This window comes from Podarcis vaucheri (genome assembly GCF_965113315.1).
Source record: "Podarcis vaucheri genome assembly, chromosome: 11".
Classification (NCBI taxonomy): domain Eukaryota; kingdom Metazoa; phylum Chordata; class Lepidosauria; order Squamata; family Lacertidae; genus Podarcis; species Podarcis vaucheri.
In genome coordinates, this window is record NC_138749.1 from 7,397,183 (window position 1) to 7,414,467 (window position 17,285).

At 43.8% G+C, this 17,285-nt stretch overlaps 1 protein-coding gene across 2 annotated transcripts in view; it reads left to right on the plus strand.

The window, feature by feature from the left end:
* PIK3C3 (phosphatidylinositol 3-kinase catalytic subunit type 3) overlaps positions 1-17,285 on the plus strand; it is a 113,943-nt gene that overhangs the window by 32,343 nt on the left and 64,315 nt on the right. For both annotated transcript variants that reach the window (XM_082241860.1, XM_082241861.1), the window contains 9 exons: positions 518-672; positions 1,007-1,097; positions 2,277-2,344; positions 5,215-5,320; positions 7,848-7,964; positions 9,969-10,100; positions 13,558-13,686; positions 15,296-15,365; positions 15,691-15,755. In XM_082241860.1, coding sequence (XP_082097986.1) covers positions 518-672; positions 1,007-1,097; positions 2,277-2,344; positions 5,215-5,320; positions 7,848-7,964; positions 9,969-10,100; positions 13,558-13,686; positions 15,296-15,365; positions 15,691-15,755 — 933 coding nt within the window. The remainder of the gene's footprint in view (positions 1-517; positions 673-1,006; positions 1,098-2,276; positions 2,345-5,214; positions 5,321-7,847; positions 7,965-9,968; positions 10,101-13,557; positions 13,687-15,295; positions 15,366-15,690; positions 15,756-17,285) is intronic.

Genomic DNA, 17,285 nt, shown 5'->3' on the forward strand with positions numbered 1-17,285 from the left:
TTTTCTTCAGAGTGGCGTTCAGACATTAAAATGTGAGCTGTTGGGTTAGGACAGTTGGGTCATATGTCCAACGATTGGGCCATGTGCCCAATGCTGGTTTTAAAATGTCCTAGCCCTATGTCTGAGTGCAATGGGGTTTGATCGTTTTGATGTTGCACTCCATTGAATGTAGTTGGTGTAGTTGCCTAATGGAAGGATGGCTTAAAAGGTTCCCTCCAAATGATGCAAACTGTAATTCAGACCAGCTCACATCAGCATGGACAGTGGTCAGGGATGATGGGAGTTATAGTCCAACAGCATTTAGAGTCCTGCTGGATCACACCAATGTCCCATCTCGTCCAGCATGCTGTTCTCACAGTGGCCAACCGAAGGCGCCATTGGGAAACCCAACTGCACAAGCACTTTTTACCTAAACACACGGAGAAAGAAGCAAGTAAATAAGCAAGATAGGTTAGCTTCCAAAAATCCTGGGATCCCGGCAGCTTAACAGACCGCTGTTGTCCTCTTCCTTATTCAGGATCTCCTGATGTATCTGCTCCAGCTGGTCCAGGCCTTGAAGTATGAAAACTTCGACGACATCAAGAATGGATTGGAACCTACAAAGAAAGACAGTCAGGGATCCATGACGGAAAGCATGGCGACGTCTGGGGCGAATCCTGCAGAAATAGACAGGTAGGCGAGAGACTTAACCTGACTGGAGGTCCGTAGGGGAGTGGGGAGTCTTGCCTACTCAACTTTCTAGACTGCATAGTTTTGCATCCTGTCTTCCTGGGGAGAGCAGATGTGACTGAGGAGGAGCATGTTCAGCCTGAGAAGATTCCCAGGAGCCTGATAGAGGGGGCTGGGGATCCTCATGTGGCCCCTTGGGACCTGAGGTTGTCCCCCTAAAAATAATAAGAAGAATAAAATATACTAGACTGCATGGACTCAAGGGTCTGCCTTGGGTTAAGGCAGCCTCCCATGAGAAAGAGGCCTTAAAATCCATGTATTTCCATTCTCCTGTCAGCTCTCAGATCATCACGAGCCCATTGCCTCTCATCTCCTCCCCACCTTCTGCAGCAAAATCAAAGGAGCCTGCTGACAGCGAAAACCTTGAGGTGAGTAAAATACTGACAGGAACCCTTAAGTTTTAACAGAATGGGCTCTGTTGGAGCTGGGGAGGTTCCGGTTTTCAATTCTGAGTTCAACCATGATCTCTCAGAGCAGTTTCTTGTGAGCTACATTGGCCTCGACCCCACCTGAATTATACTGTGGCCTATTTTGCAGAGGTCTTGGGCTTCAGAGGGCAATCTCCAACAAAGTAGTTGCAAGGATTCCCATTTCTGTGACTGAAGTTTCCTGCCTTCTCCTCTCCCCAAGTGGGTGCCCAGCTCCCCAAATCTGCCCCCAAAGGTTGGGGAAAGCCCTAGAACAGATTTAGAGGGCAGGTGTGGAGAGGGAGGGGAAATTCTGTTGACCTATGCAATTAAAAACCAGAATCTTAAATAACAAGGGAAACCCACTGTGAATATTAGACATCGCAACCTGTCCGAACCAGACAGCAGATATTTAATCCTATCCTTATTGTTGAGCTACCAGTGCTAACTTTCTCTCTAAATATTTTTCCTAGGTGTTTCATCCAGTTTGCAGTATAGCGTACAGTGGTGCCCCGCAAGATGAATGCCTCGCAAGACGGAAAACTCGCTAGACGAAAGAGTTTTCCGTTTTGGAGGTGCTTCGCAAAACAAATTTCCTATGGGCTTGCTTCGCAAGATGACAATGTCTTGCGAGTTCCTGCTGAAGTTTTTTCCTCCCCCCCCTTTTCTAAGCCGCTAAGCTGCTTATCAGCTGATCCGATCAGCAGATAAGCCACTAAAAGCCACTAAAAGCCGCTAAAAGCCGCTAATAGCGCTAATCCGTCAATGGGCTTGCTTCGCAAGACGAAAAAACCGCTAGACGAAGAGAATCACAGAACGGATTCTTTTCGTCTTGCGAGGCACCACTGTATAAGGCATTAGGTATCCCTTATCCATGGAGTTCCTGAGCACAACATTGCTCTCTTTAGTGCCAAACTGTGACTTGTGTTATGTTTGAACCTGACCTGTGTGTGTGTGTGTGTGTGTGTGTGTGTGTGTGTGTGTGTGTGACTTTCCCCCTCCAGCTTTCTCTACCTAGGAGAAAGCAGAGTGGCACATATCCATCACATAAATATCCCAAAGAGCTGTTTGTGCGTTTCAAACACGTAAAGGTCCTTCTCCGTTTCACAACCTTTAAGCGACGTTTCCCTGTACTTTCAGCAAGACCTTTGCACCTTCTTGATCTCGCGAGCCTGCAAGAATTCCACGCTGGCAAACTACTTGTATTGGTAAGTCCAGAAAAGGGGGTTGATGCCTCATGCGCCAGAAACAGTTGCTGCTCTAGCTTCCTGGCAAGGGGGGCGCAGTGCGTTACCAGCAAGGCGATGGAGAGCAAAAGCTTGTCCGTTTTCACCCCTGCTTAGTATTCCTCGCCCTTATCCCCCCACCCAGCCCAGACATTGACCCAAACCTAGACCCCTCAACCTCAAGAAAGCTGAGTGTTTGCATCATGTTTCTTATACTATAGTTCTGCCACTTCTGAATTCCCTAAACACAGACCTTTAGGGGAGGTCAGAAAGGTGCTATAGACCTGCTCCTTCTCCCTCAGACTTGGTCTGGGTGCTCAATCTGCCCCCAGGAAAGATTTCTGACCACTTTTCTTAAAAAAAAATGTGTTTTATTGATTTTCAGTTACAAATGAATTAGAGTAGGGCGGGGGGATAAGACCAGTAATGTTGATGATTTTAAAAATTACTTGTACCCCACCCATATGACTGGGTTGCACCAGTAAATATAAAAAATAATAATAATAAAACACCAACAAGTCAGAGTACAGGGCTGTCACCACAAAGGGTAAATATAACAGAAACAATCCCAGTTGTGGTCCATTGAATGCACAGTAGTCAAATGAAGGTGTCATTCCACAATGTACCTAATGCTGTATTTTTATTTTTTTTTAAGTGTTAGTTTTTGTGTGGAGATATCAGTCAGGGGCTTTCCACCCCACATATTCATGGCTCCCTACCCCAAACACTTTCTGCTTCCTTTATCAGTGACAGAATTGGCCAGTTTATTATTATACTTCCCCCACCCCACAAATACACACTTTCCTCTATCCAGACTCCTCCATTTCTCAGTGCCAAAATCTGAATGTCAACAGCTACAGTTCTGGCAGACTTAGCTATAAATCCTCGCGTCTGCTGATCAATGGTGTGTTTTGCCCGACCAGCCTCAGCAGGAGTTGGAAATAATCAAAGGGGTGTTTGGATGTACTAACCCTTGATGAAAACCTGGAGTTTGATTTGTAATCTGTGGCTGGGATACAGGGAAGGGCGAAAGGAGCTAGAGATACAAAAAGCCTTATTTTGAAAGGCTCTGGAGAGAGAGGAGCTCAGTCTGGAGAGTACACGGAGGCCCCATCTAAAACAGTATCTTCTTTGGCGATCACTCGTAGCCGAGTAAGATTGTCTTCCATAAACGCGGTTTTAAAAGTGAGTCCGTAAGTGACTGTCGAGGCCAATTCTGGATCCACACATCCTTCCACAGTGAAGACATAGGTTAGGTTTCTGAGTGGGAGTTGATCATGGTGAGGGTTTGCCAAGTGTGCCTTCCTCTTAGCTCATTTCTCCCTTTCATCCTGTGAGTGTCTTCAAAGCCCATGACACCTTTTGTGAAGGCTGGAGCGCTCGCAGGCCAGTGTTCCCCAGTTGTCAGTGTTTATACTACATTTTTTTAGATTTGCCTTGAGACAGTCTTTGTACCTCCATCTCTCTCTCTCTCTCTCTCTCTCTCTCTCTCATCTCTCTCTCTCTCTCTCCATCTCTCTCTCCAACACACACTCTCTCTCTCCCCATCTCTCTCTCTCTCCATCTCTCTCTCTTTTTTATTGAATTTTACATTTTTATCTTCATCACAGTAATATATCTGTAATGGGTATGAGTTACTCGTGCGTAAACTGGTGCCTTTCTTGGTTAATTTGCCTTGTAAAAACTTTCTGACTGCACAGCCTCTCCTCATGGTGGCTGCCTCAGTCACTGGCAGAATCCGTCAGTGGGCGTTTCTTGAACCTCTTCCAACATAAAAGTTGTTTGACACCCAGTCTCCTCCTCTCACTGTGCAGGGAAGGCGTGGGTAGCTGAGGACCTGGGCTCTCCTCACTGATGTCCAGTGAAGAGTCCTGGAGCCCTCTCTCCACTTCCCCCGTCTGCCCCCCTTCATCCCTGGTGTTGCGCTGAATGGCTTCCCCCTCTACTGAGCTGTTTCTCCCCCTGCTGCTGGGTCCTTCGCCAGCATCATCTGGGAGCCTCCCCTTCGCCTCTCGCTCCGATGTCAGTTCCCTGACAATATCAAATACAAAGAAAAAAAAAACAAATTCCCCCCACCCCGCCACTTCCCTCAACTTTACATATTGACTTCTCCTGCCTGTTTTGTTATGCCTTAACACTGTATTCTCTAAATTAAAAATTATTATGTTCTTATCATTCTAACACCATGTTTGTAGTTTCTATTTTTGTTTTGTAAATTGTGTTTACTCAAACCCTGCTAGGGAGTCCATTTCTTAACAATGTTTCTGTAGATAAAACATAAATGGTTCCCAGCCTTTTTAAAAGTCTCTATTGTCTCTTCAGTTAGCTTCGCCATTTCAGCATATCCCATCAGTTTTTCTTGCCATTCTTCTTTTGTTGGTATCTCATCATTTTTCCATTTTGGGGCTAGCAATATTCTAGCCGCTGTTGTGGCATTCATGAAAAGTTTCTTCTTCTCTTTTGGCAAGTCTTGACCTGTAATGCCTAGTAAAATAAGAAAGCTTCTGGTCTTTTAACAAAGGTTATCTTAAACATTCTTTTCATTTCATTATAAATCATTTCCCAATATTTTTTAATTATTTTACAGTTCCACCACATATGAAAAAAAAAATGCCCTCCTTTTTCTTTGCACTTCCAAAACTTATTGGAGCCTGTTCTGGGAACGGGGGCTTCTAAACGACTCTCTGCACCCTTTGCAACAGTGCCCAGCATTCTTCGTGACAAGCCACAACTGCTTCAGATATACCGTGTAGATGGGCCCATAGATATCTACATCTCGGGCATTAAAAGCCCAGGGCAAAAAGGTGTTCCTTTTAGTCTAAGCTCTGACTCATTCTCGTCTTCCATGCAAGGTACGTGATTGTGGAGTGTGAAGACCAGGACACCCAGCAGAGAGACCCCAGAACTCACGAGATGTACCTGAACGTCATGAGGAGGTTCAGCCAAGCTCTACTAAAGGTGAAATTGACTGTTTTGTGCCGTGCGGAGGCTAGTGGGTATTGGAGCATGATTATAAAGGATGCATGCAAACCTCACAATAAAACAGGCAACCCCAAAGATCAGGGGAGTGGATTAACGCCCATATGGGTCAACATTACAACATTTGGGCCTTTTTTTCATGCAGAGAAAGGGTGGGTAAGTGAGGGCACGATCAGTGCTGGATTTACGTATGAGCTAAACAAGTTATAGCTTAGGGCCCCACTCTCTTAGGGGCCCCCAAAAAAATTAAAGGAAGAAAATACTGGATGTACATTTCCATAAGATAAAAACAAATAAAATAAAACCTACACACAGCAACAGTGTTTTGTGTTGTGTAGGCTCCTATGATGTAAGTAATGGGCTCCGCCTGCTAGTCTGCTCCCTAAAATATCACTATTAGGTCCATAAATTACCATATAGCATATATTCAACACAAAAAAAAACAAGAGACAATTTGTTGTTGACAAAGGACAGGTGGACATATAAAACCTTAAACTGGCCCTGGACACAATAGAAGTATATAAAATTATTCCCAGAGAATGTGAATAGAAAGAACTTCTCCTCTCTCTCTTTTACTCATTAGACCAAACATTTGACACTCTCTATTATGTTAACTGCAAAGAAGGAAAAGGAAAAGCTTCTAAGCTAACAGTTGGAAGCACTGTTAGTAAAGTATAGAAATAAATATTTTGGTTTACTTATGCCCATCTGTTTCTGTAAAATACCTGCCACAACCCTGGGTTAAATTCTCTCTTCCCCTCCCCTTTTTCATTTTCTGATTCTTAATACTTCAGCAAACAAAGTGCATTGTGATAAACATCACACTTGCTTTCAACCACAGGGGTCATCTAAGGCAAATTCCCCATTTTGGACAATAAGTCGTTTTGTTCCATGCTTTCCTTGGAAACATTAAATGCTTCTCTATATTATTTATTCAGCTGCACAATATTTTAAGAATAGCAGGCTGTTGCACAGGTTAAGAAAAGCACTGCTCTTCGCCTGGGGCAAAAATCCGTAGTGGTGATGCTGTGCGAGCAATTTGTGTTTTATGTTCTTGGAGCCTAAACCATGGAACAAGACTGATAATAGCTTTCTGAGGAAAAACAACAACATGATGCTGTAAGACTTTGCATTGGGACACTCAGAAATAACAGACACCCTAGGCTGGATTGGTGCTTTAAATGTCCTAGAGAAGATAATTATTATTTATTATATTTATGCCCCACCCTTCCAGCTGGGTTTTCCCAGCCACTCTGGGCGGCTTCCAGAAAAATATTAAAATACAGTAATGCATCAAATATTAAAAGCTTCCCTAAACAGGGCTGCCTTCAGACGTCTTCTAAAAGTCCGATAGTTGTTGTTTTTTCTTTGACATCGGAAGAGATTGCGTTCCACAGGGCGGGTGCCACTACCAAGAAGGCCCTCTGCTGGGTTCCCTGGAACTTCGCTTCTCGCAGTGAGGGAACTGCCAGAAGGCCCTCAGTGTCCGGGCTGAACAATGGGGGTGGAGACGCTCCTTCAAGTATACTGGGCTGAGGCCGTTTAGGGCTTTGAATTCTGTCCAGAAACGTGCTGGGAGCCAATGTAGGTCTTTCAAGACCGGTGTTATGTGGTCTACGTGGCCGCTCCCAGTCACCAGTCCAGCTGCCACATTCTGGATTAATTGTAGTTTCCGGGCCACCTTCAAAGGTAGCCCCACGTAGAGCGCATTGCAGTAGTCCAAGCGGGAGATAACTAGAGCATGCACCACTCTGGCAAGGCAGTCTGCGGGCAGGGAGGGTCTCACCCTGCGTACCAGATGGAGCTGGTAAACAGCTGCCCTGGACACAGAATTAACCTGTGCCTCCATGGACAGCTGTGAGTCCAAAATGACTCCCAGGCTGCACACCTGGTCCTTCAGGGGCACAGTTACCCCATTCAGGACCAGGGAGTCCTCCTGGGAAGCTATTCGTGCAATTAGAAATTCCGTGAATGGCACTCTTTAAAAGTAAACTGAAAGTACAGTTCTCATTTTGTATTTTTTGTGTTCTGAACCACCCTATGGTTGAAAGGTGGTACCATCATCATCACCATCGTTGTCATCATCCCTGAAAAGAGCCTTGTGCTTGTTTGGAGTTGTCCTTCATCGAGGCTCTGGTGGTCTCTCCTCCTTCCCTGCTGTATAAATTGACTCGTGTCACATAAGTCCTCACCTCCAGAATGATTGTTGTTGGCGCAGTTGTACAAAAAACAAAACAAAAACAAAAAAGCCCTGAAAGGTCAGGGAACCAACTACCTGCTACAGAGAACTTTGATTGCATTTTATGGAGGGCTAGGGAGGGGGGGGGTTGCCTGGGAGAAACTTTCTTTTTTTTTTTTTTTTTTGAGCGAACGTCGGTGTTTATTATCCGCTCACTCCGAGAGCCGTGATTGCCGAGACCTCCACTCAAGGCAAAATAATTACAGCAGAGAGAACTAATTCTTTTCTCCTTCTCCTTTTTTTCTTCCGCCTTCTAATTTAACGCAGGGTGATAAGTCTGTCAGGGTGATGCGGTCTTTGCTGGCAGCCCAGCAGACGTTTGTAGATCGGCTTGTTCATCTCATGAAAGCAGTGCAGCGTGAAAGTGGCAATCGTAAAAAAAAGGTAAAATGGCAGAATTGTATAGGGATACATTCAGATATACATGCGGATAGATAGGTAGATAGATGATAGATAGAGATAGATGATAGATAGATAGATAGATAGATAGATAGATAGATAGATAGATAGATAGATATTGCTATGTCATATTGCTTCGTCCCAGCTCCTGCCAACCTAGCAGTTCAAAAGCATGCCAAAAATGTTCAAGTAGATAAATAGGTACCGCTCCAGCAGGAAGGTAAACAACATTTCTGTGCGCTGCTCTGGATTCGCCAGAAGCGGCTTAGTCATGCTGGTCACATGACCCGAAAAACTGTCTGCGGGCAAACATCAGCTCCCTCGGCCTGTAAAGTGAGACGAATGCCGCAACCCCAGAGTTGTCTGCACCTGGACTTAACTGTCAGGGGTGCTTTATCTTTTTTTTACTTATATGCATATATCTATATTCCTTCCCCCCTCCCCAAAAAAGCCATTTTGTCCATACTTGTGTTTCTCATTGCTAATGTATTCCTCTTTTAATGAGAGTTTCTTGTGACAGAATGTGCAGTTTGGAACTCAGTGCCATAGACTACATTCATATGGCTGTTTATTCCGTTTCCGTTGCTGTTAATTTCTGCATTTGTGCAGGACACATGACTGCACCAAATACCCAGGGTGTTGAACTTTGCACCTTCCCCAGCCTTGGAGGAACCGATCTGAATTCTGATTTTTAGCATAGCCTGCCTTCTCTGCCAGTAAACAGTAAGAACGGCAGAAATGCTAACAAAAAATCTTTATGGGAAATAATAGTCATTGCCCACATGTATTTGCAGCGATAAGGACTAGAAACCTGCTTAATCTTTCTTCTCCAAGAAGCTACGATTTTGCAACCAGTGCTGAATTTTTGGGTGCGTGTGTTTGTGTGCATGTACGTGTCGATTTCCAGCTGCTTTGCGGAGAACATTTAATGAAAGGTCACGTCAGTCAATCAATCAATTGACAGCTGCACGAATTATGACAGCTAGGAAGTGGAAGGGGCAAGCAGAATATAAAATAATAGATCAGTGGTATAGAGAAGTGTGGTATATAGCTATTAATGGTAAATTAACATGTGCCATTAAGGTAAGACAGGGAATATGCAGGAGAAATGGTTCTGTGGAGATATTTTGGGTGTTTGTAGAATTTGTACTGTTAAAACGGAAAGGGGTCAAACCATAACAAGAGTTGTTCAAATTTGGATAGTTACAATGGAATGGTCTCGGTAATGGGGTGCACATTTTTATTCTTATTTATGATGATTACTTTGTCAAATAAACAACAACAACAACATGTGATGGACAAACCATCAGTAGGCACATTTGAAACTACTTTTGTTGATTTCTCTCTCTTTCTGTCTTTGTGAGCTTGCCCATTGATGAACAAGCTACATTGCAGTTGGCTCCCTTCCTCTATTCATGAGTTAGCCTACATGCTGCCGCTCCTGTCAGGAGCTCATCCTACACTCAAGTAGGACCCTGGCAGAGACACATGCCCGACTGGCATGTTCCCTCCCTCCTGGTCAATCATTCAGGAGCTTCAGAAGCTTTCTTCAGCCCGAACATCACAGCCACCGATGCCAACAGACACCGGAACACTTAGGGATCCACAGAGTCTTCGCAGCTTGCGTAACAGACCTCAGCAACTCAGCATTTTGGCTAATCTACTTTATTTACATATAAAAACACACGGAGCACTACAACATGGCTCCCTCTCTCTCTAGCTTCAGACAGAAAAGAGAAAAAGAACAAAGGACAATAGTCCCACTTTACAGAACACACTAACACAAACATCCTGTCTCTGTCACTTCCCACTTTGTGGAGTCAAAACATACACCATCATGTGATAGACAACAATCCCATGACTGCAATCATGGGGCAGGAATTCTAACAGCTCCTAGTGAATGTCTTCGGTTTTGGAGTGGTTGGCATTAGCACATGGTTCAGTAAGTCATGTTGTCTCTTCCTTGCCCCTGCCCCGCTTTGCTTTTAGAACGAGAGGTTGCAGGCACTCCTGGCAGACAACGAGAAGATGACCCTATCAGATTTTGAGCCTATTCCCCTGCCCCTGGAACCTCAGGTGAAAATCCGAGGGATAATCCCGGAGAAAGCGACGCTGTTCAAGGTAAATCACCTACCGTCTTGTCTGTTGTCCATGTTCCGTGAGCGGGATGCAAGCATGTCAACCAGGATTTGGTTGTTGGTGTTGTTTTAGCATGCTCTGGTAAAGCTTGCTAGCTTATGCTTGCACACTAGAACAAACTCCCTTGGAAGATGGTGCATTCTCCTTCATAGGAGGTTTTTTAAACAGAGGTGGGATAGCCATCTGCCAGGAATCCTTTAGCTGTTCTTCCTGCGTTGTAAGGGGTTCAGCTGAATGAACCTCTCAGATCTACAGCTCTTTCAAGTACTGTTCAGATGATAGGGGGTATATAGGATGCACACAGAAGCTGATGGACTTCTGAGTTCGTTCGTTTTCTCCTGTGCAAATATTAATTATTTTCCTCGCGTTTGTATCCCACCTTTCCTGGAACCAAAGATGGAACCCATAAATACATGCATACATATATACAATTTTTTATTTATTTGTATGTTGCCTTTCCACAGTGCCCAAGGCATCTTACAACATGAAAAAAACGCTTAACTGCAACATAACGAAAGTACAGTGGTACCTCGGGTTACATACGCTTCAGGTTACATATGCTTCAGATTACAGACTCCGCTAACCTAGAAATAGTGCTTCAGGTTAAGAACTTTACTTCAGGATGAGAACAGAAATCGTGCTCTGGCGGTGCAGCAGCAGCAGAAGGCCCCATTAGCTAAAGTGGTGCTTCAGGTTAAGAACAGTTTCAGGTTAAGTACGGACCTCTGGAACGAATTAGGTACTTAACCTGAGGTATCACTGTAGTTCTATATGGTACATTAAAACATTAAGAAATGCAAAACCAGACTGAACAATTTCCATGTAAATCACAATGTCTAAAATAAAGATAAGAAAAAAACCAACAGCAACAGACACTGACCAGATCTAGATCTGCTTAGCTTCATCAAACAGGTGGCCTTGTATGCCTTCAGGCCAAAGCATGCTCAGTCATCGTCTTAACAGGAGTGGATCCTTTGCTTTATGGCAGAGATAGGGAACCTGGTGCCCTTCTAATATTGCTGAACTATAACTCCCAGCACCTTGGACTATTGACCATGCTGCCTAGGAGTGATGGGAGATGTAGTTCAGGAGTACCCTAAGGGCATCTGAAGTGGATGTCTGGATTGGGGCTGAGTCAGCACAGCCTTCCACCGCTTAATGGATTTAGAATGTTTCTCACTAGACTGAGGAGTGGTTACAGCTAGTATGGATTGTGACCTGCACTCCTGATCATGCAATACAGAAGTCCTCCATCCTCTCCATCCTTTTTTTTATCATTTGCTTATCTGTATCTTCTCCCTCTCTCTCTTTAAGATTTAATTAATATAACAGAGAACACAGCACAAAGCAATACAGTGGTGCCCCGCAAGACGAATGCCTCGCAAGACCGAAAACTTGCTAGACGAAAGAGTTTTCCGTTTTGGAGGTGCTTCGCAAAACAAATTTCCTATGGGCTTGCTTCGCAAGACGACAATGTCTTGCGAGTTCCTGCTGGTTTTTTTTCCTTCCCCCCCTTTTTCTAAGCCGCTAAGCTGCTTATCAGCTGATCCGATCAGCAGATAAGCCGCTAAAAGCCGCTAATAGTGCTAATAGTGCTAATCCGCTAATCCGTCAATGGGCTTGCTTCGCAAGACGAAAAAAACGCTAGACGAAGAGAATCACAGAACGGATTATTTTCGTCTTGCGAGGCACCACTGTACATGGTGTAACAACAGCAGTTTCAAAGCAGCTCAGAAAAAAAGCCAGCCACAATGTGTTGATTAAAACCTGAGAAAATAAAATAGGGTTTTTTTAAATAAAAAAAGTTGAAAGTTCAAAAAGTACATAATTATATGCACTAAACATAGGCATGAGGCATAAATAGAAAGAGAAAATGAAAAGGAGAAACAGAACCCGTGTATTTGTGCTTGGTTCTCCAGTTGTACAGCTAGGGAGAGGAAGGTGCTCCAGAAGGTCATAACCACAGCCCAAAGGATTATTGGTCATCCTCTCCCATCTTTGGAAGAACTGTACGGTTCCCGTTGTCTTAGGAAAGCAAATAACATCTTGCAGGATTCATCTCACCCGGGACACTGTCTGTTTGCACTACTGCCTTCTGGCAGAAGATATAGAAACATCAAGTCAAAGACAAATAGACTGAAAAACAGTTTCTATCCAAGAGCTGTGGCCCTTTTGAATGCTGTAACTCGTTAGTGTGACCTGGGAGTTTGATGGGTGTGGTGTGGGTGTGGCTGGAATGTGGTTTGTTTGGTTGTTGTTGTTGTCTTGCTTTTGTTGTTTTAAGGGATGGCATCCAATTTCGTTGCACTTTGTGCAATGTTGCACTTGTGTAATGACAATAAAGAATCTATCTATCTATCTATCTATATGTAGAAGGGGAAATGAAGAGAGAGGGGAACCCAAAACTGTATTTTTTACAAGGTTGTTATTGTACTTCACCAGATCTTAAGCTATTACAGTATTTGTAGGAATGGATTCCAAATATCATTGAATTTGTCCATGGCAAGTCTGTGTTTATATGCAAGTTGTTCATATGTTGCGAGTTTATATAAGTCTTCAATCCAATCGTAGAAGGGAACCTAATTTTTATTTTTCCAATTCAACAGTATCAGTCTTTTTGCTGTGGTAAGGGCGCACGGAGAATCCACTTCTATTGTCCTTTTGTAAGGTTCCATGTGCTGGACATATAATTCAAGAGGATGTTTTGCTCTGTAAATGTAAGGGTGTTCCAAAGAGAAAACAAAACAATTTTTTAACGACCTGCGTATATTGTATGAAGTAGGTGCCAAGCAAATGCCATTTTACATGGTCTTAAAACATTGGCAGTCCATATACTGTACTAAAATTAAAATGGTACCTTATTGATCTATTCTTCACGTTTTAACCATATATTTATATTTTTCTATTGAATATGTTATAAACCAGAGAGGGAAGTTGGGGGAAGTCGCCGGGGGGGGGGGTTCAATTGAAAATGTTAAAATGGAACATTTGATTATGCTAGAACTTGTTGTAAAATCTTAATAAAAAATAATAATTAGGGGGGGGGGAATTGGCAGTCCATATAGGTTCTCCACGGTCAGATTTGTGAGGCTGGTGGGAGAGAAGAATGTATAGCGTTCCCTTAATACATTTCATGCAAATGACATTTCCATGATCTGCCTTAGGAACAGAGGAACCTGTTTTATACAGAATCCATTTAGTTCAGTATTTTCTGCATTGACTGCAAGATACTTTCCAGGGTTTCGGACAGGGAATATCCCCAGCGCTACCTGGAGATACCAGGGATTGTACCTAAGACCTTCTGCATGCAGAGCAAAAGCTCTCCCTCTGAGCTAGAGAGGCTGAAGAAACCTCAGCTCCGTATCTCTTTCCCTCTCCAACCCTGCCGTCCTTTTACAGTCACGGTTTAATTTGCCGCGTTTTCCGTTTCTCTAACCAGAGCGCCCTAATGCCAGCCCAGTTGTTTTTCAAGACTGAAGACGGGGACAAGTATCCTGTTATATTTAAACACGGGGATGATTTGCGTCAGGATCAACTGATACTTCAGATCATTTCGCTCATGGACAAGGTGACAATGGCTAAGCAGGGTGGGATGGAGATTGTGAATAGGTCTTTGTAAACATGGCATCCAGAATTTCATTCTTTAAACAACTTTTTACAAATGATCTGAGTGCTTTTACTTTTCTGTTTTTCTCTTTTCTCCTTCCTTCCTTCCTTCCTTCCTTCCTTCCTTCCTTCCTTCCTTTCTTCCTTCCTTCCTTTCTGCCCCCTTCCCCCCACTTTTGTGCTTTTATTGTATCTGGATAAAAGTCTTGGTTTGTTTTTTTAAAAAAGGGAAAGTTTAGTATTTTTCTCTATAAACCGTAATAAAATTTATTTTTAAAAGTGATCTAAGCGTCTTACGGAGATATTTGGAGGGATGTAAAGGGAAACACTGGATAGCTGAGTTGGTAAAAGCATGGGACTCTTAATCTCAGGGCTGTGCGTTCAAGCCCCATGTTGCGCAGAAAAGATTCCAGCAATTCAGGAACTCTGTGGTTTTATATGATTCACACGCATGGATAAAGGTTAGAAACGTGATGGTTGAAGGGAGCCCATCCATACAGGAAGGTCAGAGCAGGTGAGCCTTTAAATCAGGAATGGTGAAGCTGTGACGTTGGAGGTGTTTTTATACCTAGAAGCCTTGCTGGCACAGACCAAAGGCCTAGCTAGTCCCCGACCCTGTTTTCAGAACAGCCAGAGAGATGGGAAGACCACAAGCGGGATAGGACCACAATATCGTTTTCCCCACTTGCCATTCTCAGCACCTGATATACAGAGGCAAACTTCCATCATGGCTTGTAACTTTTGAAAGCCTTATGGTCCTCCATAGATTTGTCCAAACCCCTTTTCAAGACATCAACAGTGGCAGGAGATTTCTGTGAACCAAAGCCAGTTTCTTTCCTTACGTGTCACCTGAGCTATTCTGCAAGCCATTTGATTTGATTTTTCAACTATAAATACATTTTCATATACAGAGATTTCTCTGAATCTTGAGACCTCCGCCCCATCCCCTCCATGGGTCCTAATGTCAGTGTTTTCAACTGCATCCTATATCAAATCTATATTTTATATCTATCCATATTATCCATAGAGTTTGATACATTACAAGTGAGGTTAAAATCCTCCTAATGTTTTCATCTGCTCACAGTGGTCTCCTAAATAAATTATAATTTATTTATATCAATAAATTATATAAATTATAATTATATAATTTATTCTTATTGAAGTATTTGTCCTCTTGGTTCCTGAGCTTTCTGGTCAGTTTTGCCATTTTGGCGTAGTCCAACAGCTTTGTTTGACATTCTTCTCTGGTAGGGACTTTGTCTTCTTTCCATCTCTGGGCCAGTAAGATCCGTTTGGCTGTTGTTGCATACATAAAAAGTCTTTTCTGCTCCTTTGGGATGTTGGTACCTACAATTCCTAATAAAAAGGCTTCTGGTTTGTTTTTTTACAAAAGTTATTTTAAACATTTTTTTTCAGTTCATTATCTATCATCTCCCAGAAAGCTTTTATTACCTTACACTGCCACCACATATGATAGAAGATACCTGTATGCTGTCTTCCAATGCAGCAATAATTTCTTAGCGCTCTCTCTCTCCCCTGCCTTATGCTTGTCTCTTCTGTTTTACTTGTAGCTCTTACGCAAGGAGAATCTGGATTTGAAGCTGACCCCTTACAAGGTCTTGGCCACTAGTACAAAACATGGTAAGCCTACCTCCCAAAACACACTCATCATACCAGGAGCGGTAAGTATTTAGAGAACTCTCAGTGCTAAATGTTTATTTTGTGTGTTTTTTAATGAACCTTTCAACCGCTTTGGTGCCCTTAAAAGTGGGGTACAGCAAAGATACAAATTTGATAAAATGCAAACTCTAAAGAACAGTTCTCCGGCCTGATTAAGACTTAGTTAATTCCACCCCACTACTTTTAAAAGCCCACAGGAATTTGAGGTTGGCTTCTTAGCACCTACGCCTGAGATTTTCTGACCCTGAGTCTCATTCTCTCTATCACCCTCCCTGCTATTTTCCAGGTTTCATGCAGTTCATTCAGTCAGTCCCTGTGGCTGAGGTTCTTGCAACCGAAGAAAGTATACAGGTTTGTGTTTTGACTTGGGTTGCCTGTACTGGATTCAGCATCTGCTCGTTCTTTCCTTTTTCCCACTTGAAGTTGGCAGTGGCCTTCTTCCCTTGAGATTGCATCACATGCAGTGGTATCACAATGGGGGGGGGGGTTTCGCCCTGGGTGCCATGTCAGGGGATGTGTGTGACAGGAAGGCACCCTGCGGGGGCGCGAGCAGCCATCGTGCCACCACATCTGGAGGATACTCTGTTCGCGGCTGCAACCACGAGCAGAGGATCCCAGTGCTGGCGACAAACCGCTATGTACAGTGCATGTGCGGTGTCGCATGCATTCACTGTGCGTAATGACGCCGCACATGTGCTGTACATAGCGGTTTGCTGCCGGCGGCGCTCAAGCACCCTATGGACGGCAGTGGGATCCCTCCGTTGCCGCTACAGCCGCATGTAGAGGATCCTCCATTTGCGGTTGTAGCAGCAACGGAGGGATCCCAACACTGCCCGTACAGTGCTGGAGCGGCCCCATGGGCAAACCACTATGTACAGTGCATATGCAGCATCGCTACGTACGGCGAATGCATCATGCGTAGTGATGCCACACATGCACACTACGTAGCGACGCCCCCCCCCCCGGGTGTCAGAATGCCTTCGTTCGCCCCTGATCACTTGTGGGAGATTCAAGGATAAAGCAGTGTGTAAAAGGAATTCTGCATCATATAAGGCTGTTAGGATGCCGGAATTCCAAGGAAGGAAATTGAGTAGAGTGTGTGTGTGTGTGTGTGTGTGTGTGTGTGTGTGTGTGTCCCTTCTTGATTAATATTTCTTCTGCCTCCCACCACACACAACTGACCACAAATGGAATGACCCAAACAAATGCTTTTGCTTGGTTCTAATGTTTCTCCATGTGTACTCCTTAAGGCTGGTTTCCACTCTCTTCCTCTGTCGTCCCCTTCTCCTTGTGCCCTCCATCTTTCCCAACATCAGGGTCTTTTCCAGGGAGTCTGCTCTTCTCATGAGGTGGCCAAAGTCTTGGAGCCTCAGCTTCATGAGCTGTCCTTCCAGTGAGCACTCAGAGCTGATTTTCTTCAGAATGGATAGGTTTGATCTTCTTGCAGTCCGTGGGACTCTCAAGAGTCTCCTCCAGCACCATAATACAATAGCATCAATTATTCGGCGATCAGCCTTCTTTGTGGTCCAGCTCTCACTTCCATACATCACTACTGGGAAAACCATAGCTTTAACTATATGGACCTTTGTCGGCAAGGTGATGTCTCTGCTTTTTAAGATGCTGTCTAGATTTTTCATCGCTTTAAGTATAATGGCTAATAGCCATTGATAACCACATCCACCTGGAACAGGAATGCTAAGCTTACTCAGGAGCTTTCAGTGTGGGACTTCGTCAAAACCTTTCTGAAAGTTGCATGTTCTAAAAATCTGTTTGTTGTGGTGGCTAATATGCTGAAGACCAGCAACATGTTAGTGTTGGGGCAAAGGGGATTTTGCTCCTCTGACCTCCTACTTTTTAAAGCTGAATTTTCTGCTCCAGGGG